This window comes from Macadamia integrifolia, chromosome 10 (assembly GCF_013358625.1).
Source record: "Macadamia integrifolia cultivar HAES 741 chromosome 10, SCU_Mint_v3, whole genome shotgun sequence".
Classification (NCBI taxonomy): domain Eukaryota; kingdom Viridiplantae; phylum Streptophyta; class Magnoliopsida; order Proteales; family Proteaceae; genus Macadamia; species Macadamia integrifolia.
In genome coordinates, this window is record NC_056566.1 from 536884 (window position 1) to 563505 (window position 26622).

At 39.0% G+C, this 26622-nt stretch overlaps 1 protein-coding gene across 2 annotated transcripts; it reads left to right on the top strand.

The window, feature by feature from the left end:
• The first annotated feature begins 576 nt into the window (after positions 1 to 576).
• Positions 577 to 24975, top strand: LOC122091746 (ADP-ribosylation factor GTPase-activating protein AGD5-like). 2 transcript variants are annotated; one of them, XM_042661864.1, is made up of 11 exons: positions 577 to 847; positions 10489 to 10547; positions 10789 to 10879; positions 12214 to 12268; positions 12365 to 12455; positions 12561 to 12798; positions 22998 to 23217; positions 23400 to 23578; positions 24013 to 24273; positions 24377 to 24435; positions 24571 to 24975. In XM_042661864.1, exons 1-11 carry the CDS (start codon positions 797 to 799, stop codon positions 24737 to 24739), a joined length of 1473 nt encoding a protein of 490 aa, XP_042517798.1. In that variant the 5' UTR covers positions 577 to 796; the 3' UTR covers positions 24740 to 24975. The 2 variants fall into 2 exon arrangements, with proteins under 2 accessions (XP_042517798.1, XP_042517799.1); XM_042661865.1 differs by having other exon boundaries at positions 580 to 847; positions 24574 to 24975.
• Positions 24976 to 26622: the final 1647 nt, after the last annotated feature.

Here is a 26622-nt window from a genome sequence, read left to right on the forward strand (position 1 = left end):
GAATCCACAAAAACACTCTTTATCAAATAATTTCCAAAACCAATACATGTCTCTAGGGATTTATGTAACCAAACACATCCTTTATACTCTCCTTTTGGATGTTAGGTCTGCAATGAAATGTTTCTCTAAGATGTGTATCCTAAACCAAGATAAGGATCAAATTTGTGTAGCCCATTATCTAGCTCCAACCCTCCAAGGGCTCGGATTTGGCTCCTCTGTGACGCAACACAGTATCTGGCGAGCATCCAATGCCTATAAGTGCCTTGGGTTGCGGGCGACCACCTTAGGTTCCGTGTCAAGATGTTTCTGGCCATTGGATGCACGCCGGACAATGTGTTGTGTCACAGAGGAGCTCAACCCCTAAGGACTCAAAGGGAAAAAAGTATCTATCCACATATTCTATAATTAGTTTCCTTCCTTTTTCCTTAGTTTAATTGAAAAAAAAAACAAAAAAAAACAAAATTCTCACGAACAAAAAAAAAAGAAAAAAAGAAAAAAAGAAAAAGAAAAAGAAGTCAAGAGAGAAGGAAGTGGGAATTCCGCTTGCTTCTCTGTGGATTTCTCTCTCTACGATTCTCAATCGTTGGATTCTGGGAAGAGGCGAAGAGCCTTCAACCCGAAAAAAAAAAAAATAAAAACAAAAATTTCTGGAAAGAGATAGAGAGAAGAAAGAGAGAAAGCGTGGGTGACTTGGTTTCGTTGGTTGCTTCTCTCTTCTCTCCCTCAATCTCTGGTCGTTCACCTCAGAAATTGGTTCAAATTTTAGGCAACGCGGGCAGCAGCGACGACGACCATCATGAACGAGAAGGCCAACGTCTCCAAAGAGCTTAATGCCAAGCACAAGAAGGTCCCCTTTTTTCTCCCAAGTTAAATTTAAATTTGCAATTCATTTCGATTTTTTTTTTTTTTTTTTTTTTTTGGTTCTGAGCATTTTTCATTTCTCCTCGATTTGTGTTCATTCATTTGAATTTCTATCAGTTTGATCTGTACTTTTAGAACCCTAAATTCTCCTAGTTCTCCTCTTCCCCTGGGTTGGCCATTTCATTCTTTATTGATAAATCTGTATATTTATCAATATTTAGATCTCCCATAGATCTATAAATCATTCACCAGAGGTTTTGGCCTTTGGTATATCATATTTACGTAGCGAGGGATCGGATCTAGCATCAGAAATTCGTTTCCCACCCACCCCTCTTCTATTTGGTTAGGCGCCGTGAATCTTCGAAGTAGCTTGACTCTGAGTCAATCTTGATTGAGAGTTAATGATTTCCATGAACATAAGGGCTCTTATTCATTGATTCATTGGGTTACGTCTGTTACTGCAGCCATGAGGTCCCCATGTTCCTCACCAAAAGGATAATTCTTTTACTTTTATATGCATAGTAATGGATGTTTCTGAAAATAACTCGGTGTCTAATTAGCACGATTAACAACTGGGGGTTTTAGTTTGTTCCTTTTTCTATCTCCATACTTAGACATTTCTGCTTTATTTTTCTTTTAAAAATGAAAACTTGATCCGAGAACGGCTTGATTGTGTTGCTCTTCAGTTAAGAGACTCAAGCCTAGAAATGGATGCTCCTTCTGGGGGAAATCTGTGTTGAAGAAAATAAATTAATCCTTTTTCGGTTTGCTGGAATTCTCAATTATTAGTCCGATACGTCAATTGGGTTTCTCTGTACAGCCTACTGTTTCCTAAGTTGCTCGACATTTCGTTTGTTAGTTTTATATTCTTAACGTGCACTGTATCTTACTACTAAATAATCTGGGAATGATGGACTTTAGATGCAAAGACAACCCCTACACCCAGTCATAAAAAGTAAGAAACTGTTTAAATTAAGGGACTGTTTAACAAGAACCTAATAGAAGCTAATATGATAGACATGATGTCAATTATCCTCAGTGAATCTCATTATCTCACCTCTGATATGACATGCATAATTCACCAACTCATCTTTTTTTTTTTTAATTTGCAAGATGCTCTTGGATGAAGCTTTCCTGTATAATGTTACATTCATGTCTATCAATATGTGAACTTCTGTGGTCTCCAAATCATCTGTGACCTTTTTACCAGTCCAAGCTTTACTTATAGACTAGAAGATTGAGGCTCAGTAGATTAGAAGATGGAAATGAAGTAATCTTACTTTTCATGTCTATCTGTATGTGAACTTTGTAGTCTCCAAATCAGGCGTCCTTTTTACCTGTCTAAGCTTTAGTTATAGACTGGAAGATTGGAGCCCAATAGATTGAAAGATGGAAATGAAGTAATCCTATTGACATGTTTTGAGGGTAGGGCCGGTAGAGTTGATGGACTTTAGGCACAAAACAATATATGAAAAATATATTCTTTTTAGCTATGTAAATCTTTGTTTTTTTAAGAGAAAACCCCACCATATGTAACACTGGATTTTTGGAAGAGTACTATTTATTTGATTTTTTAAGAGTTAAAAATGTGTCAATTCACTTCTCTTTTCCCCTGTTCCGTCGGTATAATTACTCCCCCACTCCAAAAAATATATATATATATATATATATAAAATATATAAAATAAAAGGAAAGGAAAGGCTTAATGTAGGACTGGATTTGACAACCAAACTAGACCCAAAACTGCAAGAACTTTTAAAACAAAGAACAACCAAAACCAACCCCAACCATGTATCAGAAATTAAATTCAGCAACAACCCAGAAACAGTACCGAACCCACAGAACAACAACACAGGGATTGAACAAACCAGTAGCAGTTTAGAACTAATCCAGGGACTATTAAAGTGCTAACAGTCTTCATAAAACAGAACAGATATTCAGCAGTACAGCAGGTTATCGATCTCAACAGAATAACAGCAGAGCCCAATTCAAACGATGATTCTTAGGACTAACCAGGAATAGATGGGAGTCCATTCAGATTTAATTTAACAGAATATTAAGAACAGCAGTCCAGAAAACACTATTCAAACCAGCAGAACCAGAATCCAGAAAATAGAAACTTCAGATCACTAAAAGACGAAATCTGAAGATTTCTAATATCCCACAGATGGCTGACAAGAATCAGTCAATATTAGGGTTGAACCCGACTTGGACAGAGGGGATCCTTCGACCAAAATATTGGGCTAATCAGACCTTCAAAAATGATCCTTCTAGCAGAGACCGATTGCTCTATTTTGCAGAAATTCTGGGCAGAAAACAGAAAAGCACTAACCTGGTTTTGCAGCCCTAATAAGTCTTGAAAGAGATATAAATACTTAAGAGAATAATACTTGAAGTAGACCTGATGTAGATAAGTCACTTGGGCTTATTTTATTGTAAATAAGCCTTGTGTTGTCTTATGTATGTGTTGGGCCTTTGATCCCATGGGATTTTTTTGAAATGGACCACTTTAATAGGCCTAAAATATGGGTAGAAGATAGAAAAACGGGATTTTGTTGCTATTTAATTCAATAAAGGACCATTAGGCCATTAGTTGGTTGTAAAGTCCTATATGGACTATTAGTTAGTTAGTCCTACTCCATATTGGAGTCATAAACTCAAGTCCTAGTTTTATTTTGAATTCCTAGTTGTAGTAGGAGTGTCTAGTCCCATTGGGAAACTAGCTCCTAGTTGTAGTAGGAGTGTCTAGTCCTATTGGGAAATCAACTCCTAGTATTAGTATGATTGTAAACTTCCCCTCTATAAATAGAGAGGCATATGTTCCATTATTGGACAGATTTGAATAAAAGAAAGTTTGCACTTATGAAAGAAAGTTTGCAACTAAATGCTTAGAGCAGCTGAGATAGCTGTGGGTGAGAAGCCCAGACTGAGATAGCCACTTCCTTTATTCTCTTTCACCCTTCTCAACCCCCCATTTGTTTTATTCTTCTTTTTTATTTTATTTGCTGTAACATTCAAGAGGTATAGTTTAGATTTTGATAAAAGTCTCCAGAAATCATAGCCGATCAGCAATCCTAGTGGGAATAGGAGAGAGATCGATCTCCTCTCTTTCTCTCTTCTGTACTCTGCTCAGCCATGTCTTCAGTCAGGGTATTCCAGGCCTTATAATGGTCCCACGATCCTTACCTAGTCACTGTTGGAAGCATTCAGCTGCTGTTCTTGAAGGTTCTTCTCAGTTTTCTCTCTTAGGTCAGAAAATCAAGAAATCTTGTAACTTCACAACCAGCCGTCAGAATCCTCTCAACTTTGGGGGTTTTTGTACTCTCCCTAGGGACTATCTACGCCCAAGAGTACAGCTCAATCGGACTCCTACATAACTGGCCGCACCTCTCTCTCTCCAGCTCTATAGCAGGTCATTCTCTCTCCTATCGGGTTGTGTTTGCTCCTATATGGGTATTGTATCCTTAGGGGTTTATTTGATGGTTTTATTTCTTTGTTTCCTGGTCCTATTTGTATTGTTTGAGGTTATAAATTGCTGGGGTAGTTTCTTGTAATCTACTCCTGCATTACATATCTTCTATCAATCTCCTTCAAATCGAGCTTGACCTTCTGTGAATCTCCAGAGTACCTCTGATTTGTGGGACGTTCCGTTTCAAAGTAACCCCTTAATGTTCTTCAAAAGTTGGTTGTACTACAGGAACCCTCTGTGGTGGTCTTAGATTAGGGTTTGCTCTCCTGTTAGCCAACTGAGCAGCTACATTCAATGAGGCTTCCACTTCGGGTGTTGTTTGTGATTCACCGGTAGACTGTTGTGGTAGGGTCTCGACAGCCAACAACTTTGTATTCAATTCAGTCTTCAACTCAAACTTCAATTCAACTTAGCTTCCTGTTCAGCCCTCATATTTTGTAGCATCTCCATAATAGAGGCTAGGGTGGGGGTGTTGTTCTCATCCATGCTTTGATACCACTTAATGTAGGACTAGATTTGACAACCAAACCAGACCCAAAACTGCAGGAACTTTTAAAACAAAGAACAACCAAAACCAACCCCAACCATGTATCCGAAATTAAATTCAGCAACAACCTAGAAACAGTACCGAACCCACAGAACAGCAACACAGGGACTATTAAAGTGCTAACAGTCTTCAGAAAACATAACAGATATTCAGTAGTACAGCAGGTTATCGATCTTAAGAGAATAACAGCAGAGTCCAATTCAAACGATGATTCTTAGGACTAAACCAGGAATAGATGGGAGTCCATTCAGATTTAATTTAACAGAATATTATGAACAGCAGTCCAGAAAACACTATTCAAACCAGCAGAACCAGAATCCAGAAAATAGAAACTTCAGATCACTAAAAGACGAAAATCTGGAGATTTCTAGTATCCCACAGATGGCTGACCAGAATCAATCAATATTAGGGTCGAACCCTATTGGACAGAGGGGATCCTTCGACCAAAAAATTGGGCTAATAAGACCTTCAAAACTGATCCTTCCAGCAGAGACCGATTGCTCTGTTTTGCAGAAATTTTGGGCAGAAAACAGAAAAGCACTTACCTGGTTTTGCAGCCCTAATAAGTCTTGAAAGAGATATAAATACTTAAGAGAATAATACTTGAAGTAGACCTCCTGGACTTCACGCAGTAAAGAGTCAATTGGATCAAACACCAATTCCTTCAGCTTTGATCAAACACAAGACAACTCTTAATGAAGAAGACAATAGCAACAACCATTATTTTTTTTATCAAAATCATTCTAGGCTTTTAGGAGCCTCCTCTTCTTTATTTATAATGTTAATGGGGGAGGGAATTACAAAATAGAAGATTCCTCATAAAGGAAACCAAATATTCTCCTAATACAATAGTTACTAAAAATTGAAATTAGAAACTAGTTGAAAAAGGAAACTAACTACTAATGACTTGACTCAATTAATAATTTGATTCCTAAGGAAACAAATATAACTCAAATCAAACCCAACTTAAAAGGAAACTAATAAGAAAAGGAAACCAACTAGTAATCTTGTACTCTATCTTAGAGCCCGTCTTTTAGACCCATAAAAGTGGTCTATTACACTCAAAATACATGGGATCAAAGGCCCAACATATATGGAACCCAACCCTAGGCTTATTCGTAATAAAATGAACCTTTTTTGGTGATTAATCTGCATCAAAAGGGGTGGGGGAAGTTGTTTGATTGTCATTTGTCCTTGCTCCCACTACTGGCATCTTGTAAACTTGTGATATATGATACTTAACACAACTAATACAACTGGGTCTTATTTGTATTAAGAATTGGAGAAGTTTCTTGCAGAAGGACCTTCTAGCTATTCCACGATGTTGTCAAGGAAAAGTTGCACCAATGTTATCAAATTGCATCCTAAAGCTTGATTGCAAATTCTTTGAGGTTTTCAAAAGTTGCATCATTGCCTATATCCATGCTGTCTATAGTTGTCAAAGTGCTAGGCGACTCAAGGCCGCTAAGCAACCTAAGCGTGCATGAAAACGATTCTAAAACATGGATACAATTTCATTCACACTTCTCAAATCCAAAGGGACATAAACCTTGCGGTAGGGTTCATGGACACAACTGTCCACCCTTAAGTCCCCTTTGGTGTACTATATCTGTAACGTAAGGACCAACAAGTTCACCCATAATATATATTTGTTAAAACTCATATGAATCGTAAGTGTAGTAGGACAAAGGAGATGAGGAGTGACATGACACATGAAGACATTCTTGAGACTGCCGGTTGGAAAGGGACACGTGGGCACAATTGGATAAATATTACCCACCAATTGTACTCTATTTTCTGTTTTCTTTCCTTACCCTTTGTTTATAATTTTCACCATTATATTAAAGCCAAATGATTTAGGTAAAACAACCAACTGACCAAGGAAGCAAGTAGAGAAGGGTTCCGACTTTGGTTCCTTTGTCCCAATATGAAACCTTCTTCTCCCTTTCTATTTTTTTTGTTTTTGTCTTTTTAAGCAAAGGCATGATCCCAAGCATCACACTGGATATAAGATTCTACACAAATCCAATCAAAACATTGGAAAAGGCATTTAATTGTATATAATAATTAAAAAAAAAAAAATCAAGGTATTCAATACAATAAGGCGGTGGAACGCCTAGGCACTTTTGATGTAGATCGAGCTTGCAAAAGAAAGGGATTGCTGGTTCCATCAAACCAGACCCACCAGCCCCGTTGTTGGCCCATCAAGCCAACCTAAATCCATATATTAGTTCACGTGAACAGTATCCATGAGCAGTGATTTGGTCATTTTCTTGTTTTTCTTTGTTAATAAGTAGTCAAAGTCAGATCTAGTCTTACAGAAGAGTTCTTTATGGTCTTATGTTAGTTTTTTAGTAAACAAGTTAATACTTGGTTACTAAATTCAGTTAGTTTCTATTTTCATGGAAGTTTCTATTTTGGTTTTGTTTCTAAATTGTAAGGCTGTACCCTCTATGATGTAAGAGGAGTTGATGTAATACTTGGAGAATGAATGAATGAATGAATGAATTTTGCAGCCATTGCCGCTCCTTATTCCTGAGATAGGATGTTCAACAGCTGGGATAGCTATGGGTGAGAGGCTCAGGCTGAGATAGCCATTCCCCTACCCCCTTTCTTCTCCAATTTCTTCTCACCCTCTTCCTTCTCTTAATTTTCTGTTTCCACCTTATTTTAAGAACCTATTAATAATTGTTTGAAGACCCGCAACCATTACCAAGATCAGATTGAAGATTAGCCAAGGAGACCAGATTTGATCTCAACTGTCAGGGTTTTACATGCTTGATCAATTTTCCCAAGATCTTCCCAACCAAGTCTCAGATCCAAGAACCTTTTGGGGTTTTATTCCTGGTCCTAGGAGGGATCTTTGACCAGAGCAGCAAGGCTTTTGGAGGCCTCTTGAAGAAGCTGCAGGTTTTCTCCCACAGTACCTGCGAAGCCCTATTCTGCCAGGATTGTTGCTGATTGTTTTGTTTGCCTCCAGATCTGACTGAGATCTGATGGTCAGATCTGGAGTTATAGCAGTATCCTACTGAAGATAGGATTCTAGGTTTAAGGTCTCCAGAAAAGGGTGTCGATTTCAGATTGATCAAAGATGAATAAACAATAATCAGATGCAAGGAGATTCAATTGAAAATCAATCTGAACTGCAAAAAGAAATTGATCCTCAGAGATAAACTGAGAAGTTGATATGAAATAGGACTCTTTCAAAACAGATCAGATTAAAAACTAGGTCTGATTGCTATTTCTGACACCAGATTTGAAATAAACTCAGATTTCCTAGTTGAAAAAGGAAGCTCAGAAACAGAAAAAGATTTGATTTTTAATGATAAAAAAATAGCCATATTCATGCAACTAGTAAAATCGTGGGGGAGGCTTTATGTTCTTGCATGATTATATAGAAACTGAATAGGTTATATCATACTGGTCTTAGGATATCCAGCAGCCAATAGGAACAAAACCTTCCCAAAGCAGGAAATAAAATGACAAAAACAAACTGATGCGATCCCAGGAATTGGAAACCCTGTTTGGGTTTGCTATTGGCCCACCCAACTCAACAAAATTCCAATCACCAGAAAGGAATAGCAAAGTTGTAATAAACCAGATTTTCCAAGGATCTACTTGGTATGTAAAAGCCAGAGGACATAAAAGGTACTGGGAATTATAGTTTAGGACAGACTTGGAAGCAAAACAACTTAAAAGACAAAGGGGTTAAAGACAATAGGAAGCGGAAAAATTGGAAAGTGAGGAATAAATTAAAGAGGTATAATATCATGGGGGAGGGGATGTTATTTCCTACCTTACGAAAAGAAAAGAGGATGAGGCAAAACCAATTATGACCAGAGACTAAATAGAATTAAGAGGGAAGGGGAGGAGTAGTACTAATGGAAAGAGCAAATAAAGGAGGGGATTTACTTAAACCTGTCAACGAAAAAGCAGGGGAGGTCAACTGGCAAGGCTTTAGGTGATCTAACTCCTTCAGGAGTACACCGGTAGGACTGAAATGTCAGAGGGTTCATCTTCAATACTAATTCTTCCAAGAGTGACAAATATCAAGTTGAAATGGCAATCAATAAGGGAACTGGATGGACCTGAAATCAGATCTGGCGGTAAGCTTCAAACCGGATCTGAGTTTTGTATGGAATCCCACCATCGGGAGGGTTTTATGGGAAGAGATGCTAGAGGTTAAGTTGCCAAAAGAAGGACAATGAGTACTCCAATTATCAGATTGAAAGAAGAGGGAAGAGGGATCAACACCAACCTTTTTGTGGTCTACTGTTGCCACTGGGACATAGAAGGGGTAGAAGAAGAAGGTATAGGGAGGACAGGGGAAAGGGAGAGAGAAGAAGAGATGGGGGGGGGGTTGGGGGGTTTTACCCAAGCCATGCAGGCTTTTTCAATCCACTTCCAATTTCATTCCATCTTATCAAAATCTGAGTTCGCTGGTTACATTGCTTGCATATATTAAGATAAAATATGAAAGACTCCTAATCTCAATCCAAAACTATAATGGAATCAAACTCTTAATACTAAAATTCGTATCCTACTCGAAGTAAAACAACAGGTTAGAAGATTAAATCCAAATAATAAATAAACTACTAATATCCTCCTGAACCACAACCAAACCTGGACCTGGTTCTTGGTTTGGGCTCTCAAACAGGTTTGGCCTGGTCCAAGGAAGTGCTCTTGCATCACAGACTAGGAAAAACTGTCCCATCCACAAGCTATGAAGGATCATATCCATTTAGAACTCTTTCTAATAAACATCTATCAGCCTTCGAATTAAGAATGAAGATTCCAGCCTTTACAAGGAAACACAATAAAAATAAAACATTGAAATTAAAGTCCTAAATAACCCCACGATCTGGTTTTGAGTGAATCAGTAACACCCAAGCCGAGAGGCTGGCTTGGCCTGAAGCAGAAACTGTTACAGTTGAACCAAGGCTGGTTCAAGATGCAACCATTGGCATTTTGGACTCAGCCTGATTCCTCCTGCGATGGTACTTCGAGGAATACCTCTGATCTGTATCACCCTAGTATCTTCAGAACAGAGACATGATTATAAATGGTTATAGCTATGTTTGAGTACAATAAATAAGAAACTATATAAATTTCTCACCCATTTGGAGGATTGATGGGAGAAGAAAGATACATCTCTAGTTTTACAGAATTAAAGGAAAAATTGCAAATATACTAAATACAAAGATTAGAATTGAAGGAAAAAACATACCAGTTAGTCTATGAACTAATATAATCAATATTTTATTTTTTCCTAAAAAGATCCATTCACCTTTTATGCCTCTTCTTCTCTAAGGAACATAATTTCAAGTTAATAAATGAAGATGTTAAAATTTCATTTATTTATTTATTTTTTATATACGAGAATCTCCTTAAACCATGATAATGAGATTAGGCAGTTGCCTCCAGTCCTCGTCCTCCTAGACTCTACTACACACTGGAGGTCTGGCTGAGCAAAGGAATACCTAGTTATCATGCAGTCAAATGTCTTGGACTACATGTGTGTGTGTGTGTGTGTGTTTAATCAAGTTTCTCTCTGTTACTCCTTGAATTTGTTTTGTTACTGTTTTATTGAGTCTTATGTGTTTATTTGCAGATATTGGAAGGGCTTCTTAAGTTGCCAGAGAACAGGGAATGCGCCGACTGTAAATCCAAGTGGGTATTTTAGGAGCAATGAGGACAACATATGAATGGCTTTTCTTTTTCTTTTCGGTGAATAATATCTAATTATCTTTTCCATAACAAAGAATCACATTGACAGTGAAATGGTAATTATTACGTAGAATTATACCACAGTGGAGAATCTTCTGAATACTTTAAAATCTTAGGATCTCCTTAGTTTCTTATTGATCTACCTATATTTTGGTTGCTCATAATGATTATTTTTCATATTCAGGGGTCCAAGGTGGGCGAGTGTGAATCTTGGAATCTTTATATGCATGCAGTGTTCTGGAATCCACCGAAGTCTTGGGGTACACATATCAAAGGTGGTATTTTGTTTTTTGTAACTGTCTACTTTGTATGTATGACAGTAAATGGGGCATTGGTTTTTCTAGTCTAAAATATTTTTTGCTCGTTTACAAATAGGTTGTAGAAAATGCAATAAATTCTGATGAAAAATCTAGTTTAGAGGAACAGATTTTTCTTTGATGGAACTTCTGGAAGGAATGCTTGTTACATTTGTTAGCATGCCCTTTTGCAATGATGCTAGCAAATTGGTAAAGAATATGCCCTTAAAAATTAAGGTTTAAGATGTGCGTCCGAGACATTAGCTAGCTCTTACTTCTGGACTATATTTGGTACATCTTTACTCTTATTGGTTGTTCTGACATTCTCATGTGCCTTGTTGATCAGATGCGAGGAAAAGGGGACTGGAAATAGTCCCTATTTTCATTTGTGTGCGCTTTCCTCCTGTGTGTGTGTGTGTGTTTGCTGATCTGCTCTCTAGACTTTTCTAACTCTTGTGACCGAGATTTCTCTCCCTCTTAGACTGATGTACAATTTGAGTGTCTAGGTGCTGCCCCTTTAGGCTGGCTAGAACATGAAGCTTTATATACTGCTTAGATGTTTATTACTGACTAGAAGTGCATCTCTTTACCATGTCAAAGTGTAGTAATGAGTAGATATGGCATAGTCATTGTTCAGGAAAAGGAACGAATTAAATAATTCTCTCTCCTTTTGTCCTACCTATTTTCTGTAGGGTGTCTCTTGATTGGCCTACACATATCAGCTGTTTTGGATGGATGTTGTTTCTGCCGTGGTGGTTTTCCACGAACTTGTAGACATTTCTATATCAACAGAGTCATGTGGCTTCAGTCCAAATGCATCTTGCCACTTGGCTGTATGGAGTTTTTAATAATTTCTAATCTTTTGATGCGTTGGTTATAATTGCTGAAAATACAAGGGGATAACTCCTAAATGGTGCGCCATTTGAGTGATTCGGAGATATCCTCTCCAATAGTCAATTGGCCAGATCAGTTATGCTTGAGGCGTGTATCACATGGACCATCAAGAAAGCCTTTGTTCACAGGCAGTCAAAAGACGTTTTCCCTTTTATGAATTTGTTATTTTCTTCTGTAATAAATAATTGTTTACTCTTCTTTGCTGAACATCATACATTACTTTCACTTGCCAAGTCCAGTTTTGTGGTGAAAGTTGTTCCAGCTCAAGTCTTTCTCGATGTGGAGGGCATACAATGTAGCAAATTGTCTTATTAATCCATCTGCACTTTGAACTTCTGTAATTTTCAAGTTAGAAGTTACCCTGACGGCTGTTTAATTTAGCAGTATTCTCATCAGATTCTTACGGACATGTGCTGCAGGTTCGGTCTGCGACACTGGATACATGGCTTCCAGAGCAGGTTGCTTTCATTCAATGTGAGATACATGTTATTGTTCATTTACAAATACTTTATTTCCTGTCTTTTGTAGGCTTGAGAACACCCTGATGCATTTAACATTGTTTTTCTTCAGCAATGGGAAATGAAAAGGCAAATAGCTATTGGGAAGCAGAAGTACCCCCAAATTATGACAGAGTTGGGATAGAGAACTTCATTCGTGCAAAGTATGTTTTTAGAATGATCACTACTCTACAACTCTGCTTAATACAAATCCAGTGCTTGTTTACAGGCTTAAGGTACTCATCTTCTACTTAGTAATGAAATTTCAGGTATGAAGAGAAAAGATGGATTCTAAGGGATGATGGGAAGCAGAAATCACCTTCAAGGGTGCAGGAAGAGAGAATTTCTGTACATAGGCAGAGACCTGGAGGCAAAAGCAGTGTTGGATTCACCAACAATGCAGAAAATTCAAGTGAGGAGAGGAAGAGCACTACTCCACCAGTTACAAGAAGCAATATTTCTGCTATAAAGAGTAGCATTCCTGCACCTCCTAAAGCAACTGATCAGGTAGACTTTGTATGCATGTTTACGGTCATTCTTTCTCTCTTTGTCAATTTATTAAATAATATAATAGAATATAATTTTCTTCTTAATTCTGTTTTAAATGTGTTATTTTGTTCAGGAAAATAAAATGCCCAGAAGATATGATACACATCATTATATTTTTATTTGTTGATGTTGATTTCAAATGGGGAGTATTGTTAACTTGCTTCATCCATTCCCTGACCCAAAGGCTACAAGCCGTCAGCTTGACGTGCGCTCCAAATCATAGGATGAAACAATAAAAATAAAGCATTGGTGATGCAGATAATTCACTTAATGAGCTTATTTTATTGCAAATAAGCCTTGGGTTGGGTTATGTATGCGTTGGACCTTTGATCCCATGGGTTTTCTTTGTAATGGGCCACTTTAATGGGCCTAAAATATGGGTAGAAAGTAGGAAAATGAGATTTAATCCATTAGTTTAGATAGAGTCCTATTTTGAGTCTATTTTATTTGTTATTTCAGTTTCCTAGTTAGTTTATGTTTCTCAATTAGTTAAGGATTGGGTTAGGCCTTTCTATTTTAGTGTTTGAATCAGTTTTGAGTCTTCTATATAAGTTTGTAAGGGGCTACAACATTGATCACGAATTTATTAATGAAAAAAAAAAAAAAGATGGCTAATGTTGTTGTGTTGTGGGATGCAATTGGGTGAGATGCTCTAGGTGAGATGGCTAAACCTGAGGGTGAGATGCCCATTCACTAGTACTTCTTCCCCCTTAACTTTCCATCAAATTCTCTTTCTTTTCTTATTTTCCTTTTATTTGTTCGCTGTGAGAGTGTGTTTGAGAGCTAGAACCAAGCCTATTGAAGGACATCTTCTCTATTCAGTCAGAATTTCAGATCCTGTCTGGGATTAGGATCAGTTGTGATTCTAGTTCTACATTATTTGGTAGTAGAGCCTAGCTAGACCAAAGATGGAGCCACGTGAATTTCATGAGAAACTTTCTTTATACATCTTCCTTGATTGGGTAAAAGAATAGTACGTTTATTGCCGACCCCATTTACTTAGGATAAGGCTAAGATGTGTTGTAATAGTATGTTTACTTTGATTCCTACAACCTGATAAAGGCACAATGACTTCAATATGCTTGTTCCTAAATGAATGATTGTGCTCGAATGAAATGGAGAGTCCGTGAAAGGCGACTTCAAGCTCAAGGGCGTGAACCTAGAACTTGGGATGAGATGAATTGGCAGGCATGTACCTGTCTAAGCATGAACGAAGAATGTACTTCCCTCCACTAGATTTCCAAAAGCCACCCACATCTCACAAGGATTGTTATTGTCGAGAAAGAGTTGGTCATTGATGTTCCTATCAGTAGTAGTCATGTGGATGAAATCGAAAGCGATAGTCACAATGGTGGACAAAGAGATCGAACCTAAGGAGATTAGTGCTACAACAACTATGGTGACAATGGACAGCCAAGCGGAAGATCCTAAAGGGTTTGAGATTGAAGTAATGGTTGATGAAACCATTGAGGAGCCTATGATTGAAGAAGAGCAAGTAGAGGACGTGCTAGAAGACAACCTCATGGATACATCTAAAGACCTCAAGGTTGAGCATATGGAGTTCGTCATCCCATTAAAGTATGTTGAAGATTGAGCTCCTCACATTATAGACTACATCCTTATTATCAAAGAGCTACCTGAATTTTTCTACAGCTTGAAGAGGGACATGCACCATGCTATAATCACCCTCACATTGTCAAAATTCGAGGACGAATTTTTTCTAAGAGAGGCCGAATTGATGCAGATAATTCACTTAATGGGCTTATTTTATTGCAAATTAGCCTTGGGTTGGGCCTTTTATCCCATGGGTTTTCTTTATAATGTGGCGCTTTAATGGGCCTAAAATATGGGTGGAAAGTAGGAAAATGAGATTTAATTCATTAGTTTAGTTAGAGTCCTGTTTTGTATCTATTTCCTTTGTATTTCAGTTTCCTAGTTAGTTTAGGTTTCCCAATTAGTTAAGGATTGGGTTAGGCCTTTCCTTTTTAGTGTTTGAGTTAGTTTTGAGGCTTCTATATAAGTTTGTAAGGGGTTACAACATTGAACACGAATTTATTAATGAAAAAAAAAAAGATAGCTTATGCTGTTCTGCTTTGGGATGCAGTTGGGTGAGATGCCCTAAGTGAGATGCCTAAACCTGAGGTTGAGGTACCCATTCACTAGTTCTTCTTCCCCCTTCTCAATCCTCCATTGAATTCTCTTTTCTTATTTTCCTTTTATTTGTTTGCTGTGAGAGTGTGTTTGAGAGCTAGAACCAAGCCTATTGGAGGACATCTTCTGTTTTCATCCCAAAATTCAGATCTTGTCTGGGATTAGGATCACTTGTGATTTTAATTCTACATTAATTGGTTACTGAAAGAAGACCGCACAACATAACAAACCGCTAAATCATGTCATGAGCTTGACTTGTGCTCCAAGACGTTTTTGATCTAGCAAAGCTGGCTCAACGGCACGCTCGTGCTTCTTTCGAGTGAGATGTCCATCCCAGGAAACCATCTCTTCCTTGGCATTTCCATATCTGTCCAACCTTGATCTGCTACCTCTCCACTGGGCAGGAGTTCCTGACCTGAAGGGATAGCAGTAAGTTGCTACTAAATGTGAACAAAGTCTAGGAGAACGTAGTTCACGATAGAGTTAGGTATTTTATTCGACTTCTGAAGCGACCAAACGAAGTGTTGGATTGATTCAATACCGACACCCTGATCCCTATAGACCACTAATGGTGGGCTCCCCGACATCGGGTACTTGTCGAAACGAGCAAAATCATCGGGGGGAGGGGTAAAGCACTCGGTTATTACTCATCCTGAGGGTCGAAGCAGCTCGAACAAAAGTGAGAGGGGCGAAGCAGACTAAATATCGAGAGGAGTGAAGCTGATTGACTGTAAAGGAGTGGAAGGGCTGAAGAAGCTCGATTATTACTCAACCTGAGGGGGCGTGGGAATGTTTCGATAGATCGTGGAAAAATGTATCATTCGTTAAAAGGCTTTAGTTTCTCTTCTTGTCTTAAAAGGATCTAGTTGGTCTTTTTGCCACACCATCCAATTTGGATCTACTTTCAAAGCGTTGATAATGGAAAGCAAGCGAAGAGATCTCTACCCTCTCCCGTTTGGATTGGGATGTGTTCCAATGCAATATGATCTAAGGTTAGGCAGCAGGTGGAGAGTAGGCGTGTGGAAAGGGTATTTCCTGTATCATCCGGGGTTATGGTCTAAGGTGCTAGGTGAGGCTGCAGCTTATGCTTAACGAGATAGTTAATCAGTGAAGTTGTTCAACTCTTGTTCGATTCTATTGGAATGGTGGGTAACCAATCAGCATTGGTAGGTCTAAGCCACTACTCCTAATTGATTATCTATTCCCTAGAGCCTTAAACCGTGCAAGAATGAGTGTGGATGGTGGATGATATTTTCTTTCTTGGGAGGAAATCTCTATTCCCCAAAAGGGGAATATCTAACAGAAAAGAGTAGATATGGTTGAGATTTCGCTTAAGCATTTCTTAGTAGGTGCTAATTTTCAGGTGTTGAAGAGTCAATTCTTTCGATCAAATGGCTCTAATAGCTGAGGTGGGAATCCAGTTATGTCGAGGTTCGGTGATACGGATGACTCCAAGCCTGAAGCATTGTTGGAAGCGGTAGGCATAAAGGCATGGTAACATCTGGTTGTTATGTTGGCTGGTCAGGTGTGGACGGAAAAAGATCAAGCTTGACTGGATCTAACAGATTGACTCTTTCTATGTTCTCTCATGCCCCTCCCATTTGGCCCTTATATTTGGCGGCTGCCCAAGCTAGCGGGTAATCCAGTGGATTATGGGAAATTGTGATCACGGATGAGGCTGACGCTTTAGCTTTACAAGCACCATTCCTCTTAAGCATTTCTCTTGGCTTCTGCCGTTGAATTAATCATCAACGGTGGATTTATGATCTTCTCATATTCATTGTGCTGGTGGTGGAGAGGTCCGCGCCTGTGTTCTGGCTCTGGGAGGTGTTCCCTTTCTCTTCTGTGGTTATGTTTCTATATAAGTCTTGGTCGGGGGTGACTTCCAAATTATGATATCATTATTTCCTTCCCTTGATTCACAATCCTTACGGTTGAATGTTTACCCATTTGTCAGGACCTAAACTGTGGTGCTCTTCAACAGCTTCTTCATAGTTCATCAACATAGATTTCTTATGCAACAATTCCTATTGATGTCGTTTTAAGAAAGAGATAATAATCTGCTTCACTTCTTTTGTATCCCTCTTTTTAAAGAACACTGCTAAACAACTCGATCCAAGCGAAGAAAACCACTAAACAAATAGCAAAGCTCAGGCATGTGCTAACGTGCACGGAAGGACTTGCTTGGTGGTTATGGCGCACTAGCCGTTGTATATAGTCGGGCCCTTGTTTGTTGACTTCGTTTGCCCTGTTTGCTCAGTCAAATCTCTATCAGTAATAGGTCGGAATGGTGGGGAAGGAGGCCCTCCTTGCTTAAATGGAAAAGGGGGAATCGTTGTTTCACAGCAGACCCTCTACAACTACCTTTCACCCTCACAAACGAAGACAAAGAATTGTGTAGATAGGGAAAGATGAAACGAAAGAACCCACTTGTCCTAATCGGAACGATTGAGGAAAGAAAGAGAATGGTGGTGATGCAGATACAATTGCACTTCCCTGGTTGGACTAGCATGACCAGCTGTGGAAGCCAAGGGCCAAGAAGAACCGGTCAGCCCAGATTTTCGTCCAACAAGGGCTGGTAGTAGTGAAGTTTAATATTAAGTCTTTCATTTTCTCAAGTTTGTCTTTGGGTAGGATACGTAGGAGATAGAGAAATAGGATTCTGTTTCAATGTTAGAGTCTTAAGTAGGAGTTTTATCATTTTCTCTTTATATACTTGCATAAACTCAATGTCTGAGATTAGAGTGAATTTTATTTTAGAATTAGTGAATTTTTGCATTGTGTGTGATCCCCTTCCCCATCTTTGTGCATTTTTTCCTCTCTTCCCTAAGGCTACCCAATCAATTTGGTATCAGAGCCGAAGGATCCCTTGCTCTATTGAAATACAATTCCCTTCACCTCCCACGGTAGCCCTTCCATCTTCCACGCAACTCCCTTTCTCCCTCTCATCCCTTCGGTTTCTCCTAGCAAAACCCCATCGTCCTCCCTTTTCCATAACCCCTTTAATCAACCATATTCTCCTTCCTAGGTTCTGCCAGCAACGACTAAAAAAAAAAAAGAGATGGTAATAGAGAGAAGAAAGAATAGAAGAAGAAAAGAGAAGAGAGGCAGAAACAAGAAGAAGAACAGAACAAAGAAGAGAAGACGAGAAAAAGAAACACCAGCGTAAAAGAACAGAAGGAAAAAAAAAAAAAGAAAAAAAAGAAAACGAAGAGAAGAAAAGCAAACGAGAAGAAACTCTGACCTCTTCTCAGTCGAACTCCTCTTTAGGGTTCTAACAACAAAAAAAAAGGGGTAGTCGAGAGAAAAGAAATAGAAGACAGAAGAAGAAAGAACGGAAAAAAAAGAAGAGAGAAGACGAGAAGGAGAAGGGAAGCCGAGAAGAGAGAGAGAGAGGCGGCGACATACCTAGTTCTGACTCCCTCCTTCACTGCCTGGATGCCATCGACTCCCTGCTGGTGGTAGTCTCCAACTTTAAGAAGGAGAGGTGTCCCCCTTTTGTCGGTAAAATCCCATAACCCACGATCTCCTATTTTATCCTTCCTTTTTTCTTTAAACTCTTGTGAACTTCCAGTAATACCCCTCCCTTCACCCATTATTCCTTTTGTCCTATTTTTTTGGTCATTTCCAAGTATACCCTTGCACCCAAGTGATACACCACTTTGTGACTTAAATTGAATTTTAGTATTTACAATTCTGTCATCCTTGCAAAAAAAAAATACCCATTCTGCCATTGCTCTTAAAACCTCATTTATTTACTATTCTACCATCATACTTGAGTGCAATCTTGCCTACCTCCATTATGGTAGCCAATAGTGAAGTTGTTTAACAATTGAAATCCTATAAAGGAGAAACTGATGCAAAAATTGAAGCTCTTAAGACAATGATGAATCCATGCAAGCTTTTATTGATCGTTTGGTGGTAGCATATAGAGGAAAGAGCCCCATTTAATATGAGGATTCTTCCAACACCACTCCGTTGGATCCGTCACTACCAACTACCACCACCGCCACCACATCATACTCCGCCACCACCACCACCACCTCCATCACCCTATGGAATTGGTAGATATGATGATGGAGCAAAAAGAGCAGCAAAATTGGATGTCCTTGATTTTTATGGAGACAACAATGCAAAACTGTACCTTGACTGGATTCATAGTTTAGAGACGTTCTTCAGATGGTACGGGTTGACTAAGGCCCGAAAGATCCTATTTGCAGAGGCCAAACTGAAAGGCATGGTCCGAGTTTGGTGGATTAAGCAACAACAACAAAATTGAACCCAAGGCATTGGTTTAGTCACTACTTGGGATGAAATGCATGAAATCATGAACCGGAGATTCTTACCTTCTGATTACAAGCAATGCATGCATCTCAGGTTTGTACAGTTAAAATAGGAGAACTTGACCGTTGAAGAGTTGCTAGATTTTATTATTTGGCCACTCGTTCTGATTTGAGTGGGATGAAGAAGTATTGGTGGCACAATTTTGCAATGGGTTGCACCCTCAACTTAGTACTGCCCTAACATCTAGTCGACTGCCACAATGGAAGATGCCGTACAAGTCACATATCAAGTTGAGGAAAGTCTGAAACGCCCACACAATCGTAGGCCATTTACAGATGCTTTTCCTAGAGGCCCTAGTTCTATTCAGCCCCAGTCATCCCTACAGGAAAAGTCAATCAGTAGACCACAGGCTAGTGCTTCATCTATAGCATCTTCATAACCTAGCCGGCCGTATTCTCCACCTCGACCCGATTCAGACATGTCATCTTCACGGCCTAATCATCCATACGCCTCACATTAACGTGATTATGACAGGAATTCAGTATTTCCAAAGGAGGCTATTCAATATTTCCAATGCAAGGGGTACGGGCATCGAGCTTATCAATGTCTTAACCGGTTGTTAGCATACATCAATAAGGGCAATTTTATACCCCATGTATCGGAAGAGCAACCGAAAACAGGAACAATAAATCTGGAGGCTGAATGTGATTGTGAACCTAATGAGATTAATGATGGTGATAGTGATGGTGAGCTTCAACCGTTTTATGTGATCCGTCCTCTCTTGACTACACAGAAGATTCCTGAGGACTATTGGCGTCGTAACAGTATCTTTCAGAACAAGATACGATGCAATGATAGCTTTTGTAATATGGTAATTGACCCCAACAGTTGTACCAATGTTGCTGAAGATGCTGTTTGCATGTTGGGTCTGAAAATTGAGCCCCATCTGAACCCTTACAAGGTTGGGTGGGTGAACAACAATAATCTGAAAATTCATGAAAGGTGTTTGCTCACGTATTCCATTGGTGGACTGATTGATCAGGTTCAGTGTGATGTTCTTCCCTTTGAAAGTCTGTCACATTCTTCTGGGGGGCCCATAGTTGTTCGACAAAAAAGCCAAGCACTGTGGATATGAGAATACATACTCTTTTCAGCATAGTGGCCTTGAGATGAAGTTCCTTCTAGCAAAAGATCTTCCCCCGCTCAAGCTCAAGAGGATAGTTGGTACTTTTCTCATCAAGTGCGTTGACTCTGACGGCATTCTTGGACCTCATTCAAACTCGATGGAGTTGAATTTTTTTCAGAAGAGGAGAGTTGATGCAGATACAGCTGTACTTACCTGGTTGGACCAGCATGACTGGCTGTGGAAGCCAAGGGCCAAGAAGAACTGGTCCAGCCCAGGTTTTTGGTCCAACAAGGTCTGATAGTAGTGAAGTTTAATATTAATTCTTTTATTTTCTCAAGTTTGTCTTTGGGTAGGATACGAAGGAGATAGAGAAATAGGATTTTGTTTTAGTGTAGAGTCTAAGTAGGAGTTTTATAATTTTCTCTTTATTTACTTGCTTAAACTCGATGTTTGAGATCAGAGTGAATTTTATTTTAGAATTAGTGAATTTGTGCGTTGTGTGTGATCCGCTTCCCTCTCTTTGCGCTTTTTTCTCTCTCTTCCCTAAGGCTACCCCATCAGGTGGCCCCTTTTGCCTAGGGGACATCAGATTGAGTTGCAAGCAGCATATGGCATAATCAACTTGAATTGGAGTTGCAAGAAACTTGACTGCTGAACTCTGGGCTTGGGCTGTCTGTACTGGTCTCCATATTGCCTTGGCTTGACCCTTCGAATTTCTAAAAGATTTGAATTGAACTCTCAAGTCTTGGTTCACACTTTGTTGAATCCTTACATTTATCATCCTTAGGGAGCCCTGATCAAGGGGGATGAGCTAAAGGGTATTGAACTGACCTCTCTGGCTGGGGCAGACCTGGAAAGTATGAAGGAGGTCTGAAAGAGAGGTGAACTAAGATCAGCTTCCACGACACCGGCAGAGGGTTCACCCATCAATCTCACATAATCTTCGAAAGGATAAGCCGACCACGCTCGCTAGACACTTATGAAGCCCTTGTGGAATGCAATCAACAAATAAGGATTGACAAAGTGGGAATTCAAGGGAGAAATGATTGAAGAGTGATTGGGTTTTTTTGTTCATGAAATATGGACATCTTCCACTATTTTTTGAGATAAAAGTCGTTGGTACTTCTGTATAGACAAGATTGGCTTTTGTTCAGCACAATGAATTAGATCAGTTCTTGAATCACCATTTGCACGAGTGCTTAACCTAAAAAATCATGTTCTTTATTAGTCTTAGGCTTACAGCAGGAACCTGAATAACACCTTTCTATCTCGACGAAAAGGCCTGACAAGGGAAGGAGTTGAATAGTGGAAAGCCAAAGATGTATTTCGTCTCGTCTCTTAGTCCCGTTGGTAAAGTCTTTTTTTCCTTCTAGCCCGAAGCCCCGCAGTTGAGTGCCGTTAGCCCTATATATTAAGTGGGGGAGATACTTCCTGAACCCTTTGTTCAGTCGGTATAGGTGTTTTAGGGTCTTAAGTACTATAGTCGCCTCCCTGCTTTCTGTTAGTGAGGCAATATATATATATATAATATTGTTTTTTTGGGTGGTTGGGGGTGGGGGTGTGGGGAGGGCCTCAGGTTGTGGGAGTCATCTTGGCTTTGACCCATTTTGGTGTCTCCCTAGTAAAGTAGTTAAAACAAGTTATGGTGCAGTGGTTCATGGTTAACACAGTTCTCTTAAGATGTCTTGAGTTTCACTTACCCTAAAGTAGTTAGTATATATGTAAGAGATTCACATTGTATATGACTTGTCAAACCCTGAGTCAAACAATTTGACTGTCCTGATTGTCCCATTTGGGTATTTGATAGAGTGATGAAGCTCTGAGGGTTCATGAGATTCCTGAGAGAAATGGAATCTATGTTATCCAGGCCTTACAGGCTTTCCAGGTAGGCTGGAAAACGAAATGCCCTCCAACCCCACACCCCAAAAAAAAAAAAAAAAAAAAAGAGTCCAAAAAAGTTTCTGCAAAATAAAGGAAAACTGGACTTGCAACTGCTTTGAACCAAGAATCCGTAATTTGGTAATTGCAGTTACGATTATGATTATGATATTGTAAACTTTTTGAAATTATCAACTTATATATTTAGTTAGTTTTTTTACAAAGTCAAATCCTTACTCAGATCAATTTGGCTTTCATACTGATTTTTACTTGGTCAATTCATCTGACTCAGCCAGTTGTAATTGATCAGCACTAATTGATTGCTCAAATCGGTCCATAGACTATACAATTTGGCCTCACCAAGTTTCAACCTGAAATTTCCAGTTTTAAATTGATGCAGGTGGGCTATACATCTTGAAGACTTAAATTTATCCAGGTACCATAGCATTTGATTAGTTAGAATCTAGGACTAGGAGAGATCAACAGGTCCACAGTGACCAGGTTCAGACTTATTGATGCTCTATTTTAGTTGCCTGTATTCAACTCATACATAGTGGAGGATCTGGTTTTCCCACACGACATTTTTGGGTTATGTATATGCTGTTGAGATTAACTGTCTTTGTTCTATTGACCTGTTCCTTATAATTCCGAAATGAATTCATGAAATTTGACATTGTAACTGTAAGATCCATTCTGATTCATGTGAGATGGTGAGCAGGTGTCCCCTGATCCAAGACTGGAGCCTGTTGTGCAGAAGGAAGAACCAGTAGTGCCTAAGTCTGAATCAACAATGCAAGCAGCTTATGCTACAGCCGTTGCCTCACCTCCAAAAGTTGATTATGCCATTGATCTTTTTAACATGCTCTCAATGGATGGTCCAACTGAAAATGGCACTGACAAATCTTCCGTCGATGATAATGCATGGGCTGGCTTCCAATGTATGTGTGTGGCAGACAATAACATGTAGCAGTTCTTGCTACCTTCTTGGCTTCCCCCCCCCCCCCCCTCCCCCTCCCCCCCCCCCCTCCCGCTTCTTTCCTTGAAAGATCAGTTCTTGTCAGTGTTGCAGTGGTAATTATATCTACTTCTTGCAACTTACCGCAGACTTTAAAACTTGCAGCTGCAGAAGCATCGTCCACAACAGAGACGGTTAGTTCTACTAAACCAGTTGAAAATAAGACCTCTTCTACATCTGGAATTGAGGATCTCTTTAAAGATGCACCATCAGCTACATCCACTCCAGTTTCAGAGAAACCACAAAAAGATGTCAAGAATGACATTTTGAGCCTCTTTGAAAAGGTATATGCTGCAGCATTGTTGGAACAACTTCTGGAAACTATTTCTGAAGTTCCTATGGATGGAACAATCTTGCCAGTCAGCTAGATACTCTGGAGAGAGACCTAATTCTTCTGTGTGAAGTGGGACTGTTTATTTATAAATCAATTTTATTTTCTTTGGCCTGACAAATATGCCTGACTTAACAACTGCCTAGCGTAGTTGGTGAGTGGTGCGCACAAAGCCCATGCTCAACAGGAGGTCTCAAGTTCAAGCTTCCTGGATGTTTTGTACTTCCCTCCCTACCTAATATATATATATATATATATATATATACCCTGAGTTGGTTTGCCCTGCTCCAAATTGAAGTTTGATTATTTGGTTGCTACTTTTAACATGAATTGTTGATTGGGAACAAAGAGATATGGTCTTACCTTCTGCTTCCCACTGTCATGCAGTCAGACATGATGTCTCCATTTTCCATCCATCAACAGCAACTTGCAATGCTGGCGCAGCATCAGTCCCTTCTTATGGCTGCGGCAGCTAAGTCCAGTGGTGCGGCCCCAGTAATTCCTGGCAATTCTCAGCAACCTAGCTCTAATGGCATCAGTGCACTTGGAGCCAGCTCGCCAGCTCAAAACTGGCCAAATGTAGGGTATCAAATACCTGGAATGCCAGTGCCAGGAATTGGGCCAAATCAGTTCCAGAAATTTGTACAGGTGAAGCTGTTAAAAGATGCTTTGAACTGTTGAACACTGCTTACTTGATTTTGAACATGTCGAATTAGTCTTTAACTAGTTTGCTTCTATGCTTCTGTATTAGGTTGGAAACATAAGACCGACAAATACAGCAGTGAACCCGATTCCTTTTCCGTCTTCCAAGTAAGCTCCCATGCTGTGAATGCCATTTCATTAGGCCTGTCTATGCATAGCTTGAAAGTACTATCAGTAAATGATGGTAGTTTTGGATAGCACAAATGTATCTGGTGTGCATTCCCTAATCTTGTTCCTCTATTGCAGCATGTATAATATAGGATCAGTTGGTGCAATCAATGGAGTAGCTACCGGTGGAGTCAATGAACCATCCTCTGCATCTTCAGTCGCTTCTGTTTCTTCTACCCAAACAGGAAAAGAGTATGATTTCTCGTCATTGATGCAGGGGATGTTCTCAAACCAGAGGCAGTGACAGTAGTGAAGGAAACAGATTTGTATTATAACACCAGGTTACTAAATTTACCGGAAACATAGCCCTTTGGCTTTGGGGGATTCTTCTGTGTCGAGATGGTAAAGCTCTTTGTAGAGGCAGTTTCAGTTTTTATTTTTTCTTAAAATATCATTTATCCCCTTTAATTTGGAAAGTGGCTTCATTTGTACCAGTTGTGTATTTGGATCAATAAAGATCGGATAAAGATTGTTTGGACAGTAGCTTCTTGTGAATTGTGATTGGGAGGGCTGATTGGATGGGATGGAAGTTAGATTGTTCCTTATTTGTTGCATTTTATCTTTAGAAACCAAATTCGTACATAAAATTTAGGGAAGTGTTTTTTATAAGGGAATGCGGTTTTTATGCGTGCATAAGGATTAATGGGAAAGAATGAGGAAACATCTATGAAAGTATCATTTTTCATTTCATAGGGGGATATATTGATCACTTCACCACCTCTGCTTAGAGCAAGGGCCACATTCCCTTATAGAAAACAGTTTTCCTAAAATTAATATGGATACTTGTAATTCTGTTTCTTTCAAAATTAAGAAATTTGCCGGAGGTTTATACCAAATAGTAATGTGGTTTTTGCAAGCGGTGTGCTCACCCTTGAATCAAAGGATGGTGAAGAGATCAACTGGGCTCGCATGTCAAAGTTTCAACATCTGTCGAATAAAGTCTTAAAATCGGAATTCACAAAATTGGCAATTCGTGTGAGTAAACTATTAAATTTAGTATGATATCAGACAACTACATGGGCTGTGGATTGACTTTCATGATGGATGTTCGGTTCGGTAATGCTTTAGCAAAATGTATTACATGTAATGGCTCAATTCATGTTTTACTTCTTTTTAGCTTAAGGTGAGCAAAGTGAATATTATTACAAGAACGAATGAATACAAGAGAAACCCAAATATTTAGGGTCCTTTTGATTTTGCTTCTCTTATTTCTGTGTCTAGAAATAGAAGAAATGATTTTTACTGTTTTTGTGTTAAGAAATGATTTTTAAAATTGCAAAAAGGTGTTTGATTTTCTGTTTCCCAAAATTTTTTCAACAATGTATTCGAGTTCAAGACATGAGTGAAGGTACGACATTATAGGAATGCAACTCACGAGTGAAGGCATGATGTTGGAGTTGTAGGTATGCTTTATGGAAATGAGTTTCAGAAGGATGAACGCAATTTGAAACTATGAGCTTCACACAACCAAGTTGGAATCGCCGCATTTGGATAGCAAGAAGTTTCAATAGTGGGTTGGGGGTTGGGTAGGTCGCGTGAAGTATTGGGTTCACAATTTTTGTTGTTCCCATTTGTTTCTAGGAACAGAAAAGCAAGTCTAACTTGTTTTTCCATTCTTGTTTCCAGACACAGAAATAGACATAAATTTTTATTTTTGTTTCCAAAAAACAAGTGAAATGAAATAGAAAAATCAAATGTTTTTCGGGGTATTTTTCCATTTCTGAGCATAGAAAAACGGGAAAAACAATTTTTGGAAACAAAATTAAATGGGCCCTTTAGGCATAGCCTAATCAAAAAATCAGGAAACAATGAGAGAAATGCCTCAACTTCTTACTCCACCTACTCCATAGCCATCAACAGAGAAGGAAATTAAGAGAGCAACTAAGGCACTGTTTGACAATGTTCTGTTTCTGCCGTTTCTGTCGTTTCTGTGTTTTCTTGTTCCCAGAAATAGAGAAACAGCCTAAAAAGCATTTGATAAAATTATTCCGTTTCACCCGTTTTTAGATACATAAATCAAAATTTATGCCTATTTACAATTCTAGAAACAACTCCAACTTGTTTCATCGTTTCTAGAAACGAATTTGAGAGAGAAAAAAAAGACTGTTGTGCTCAATAAATCTCTCA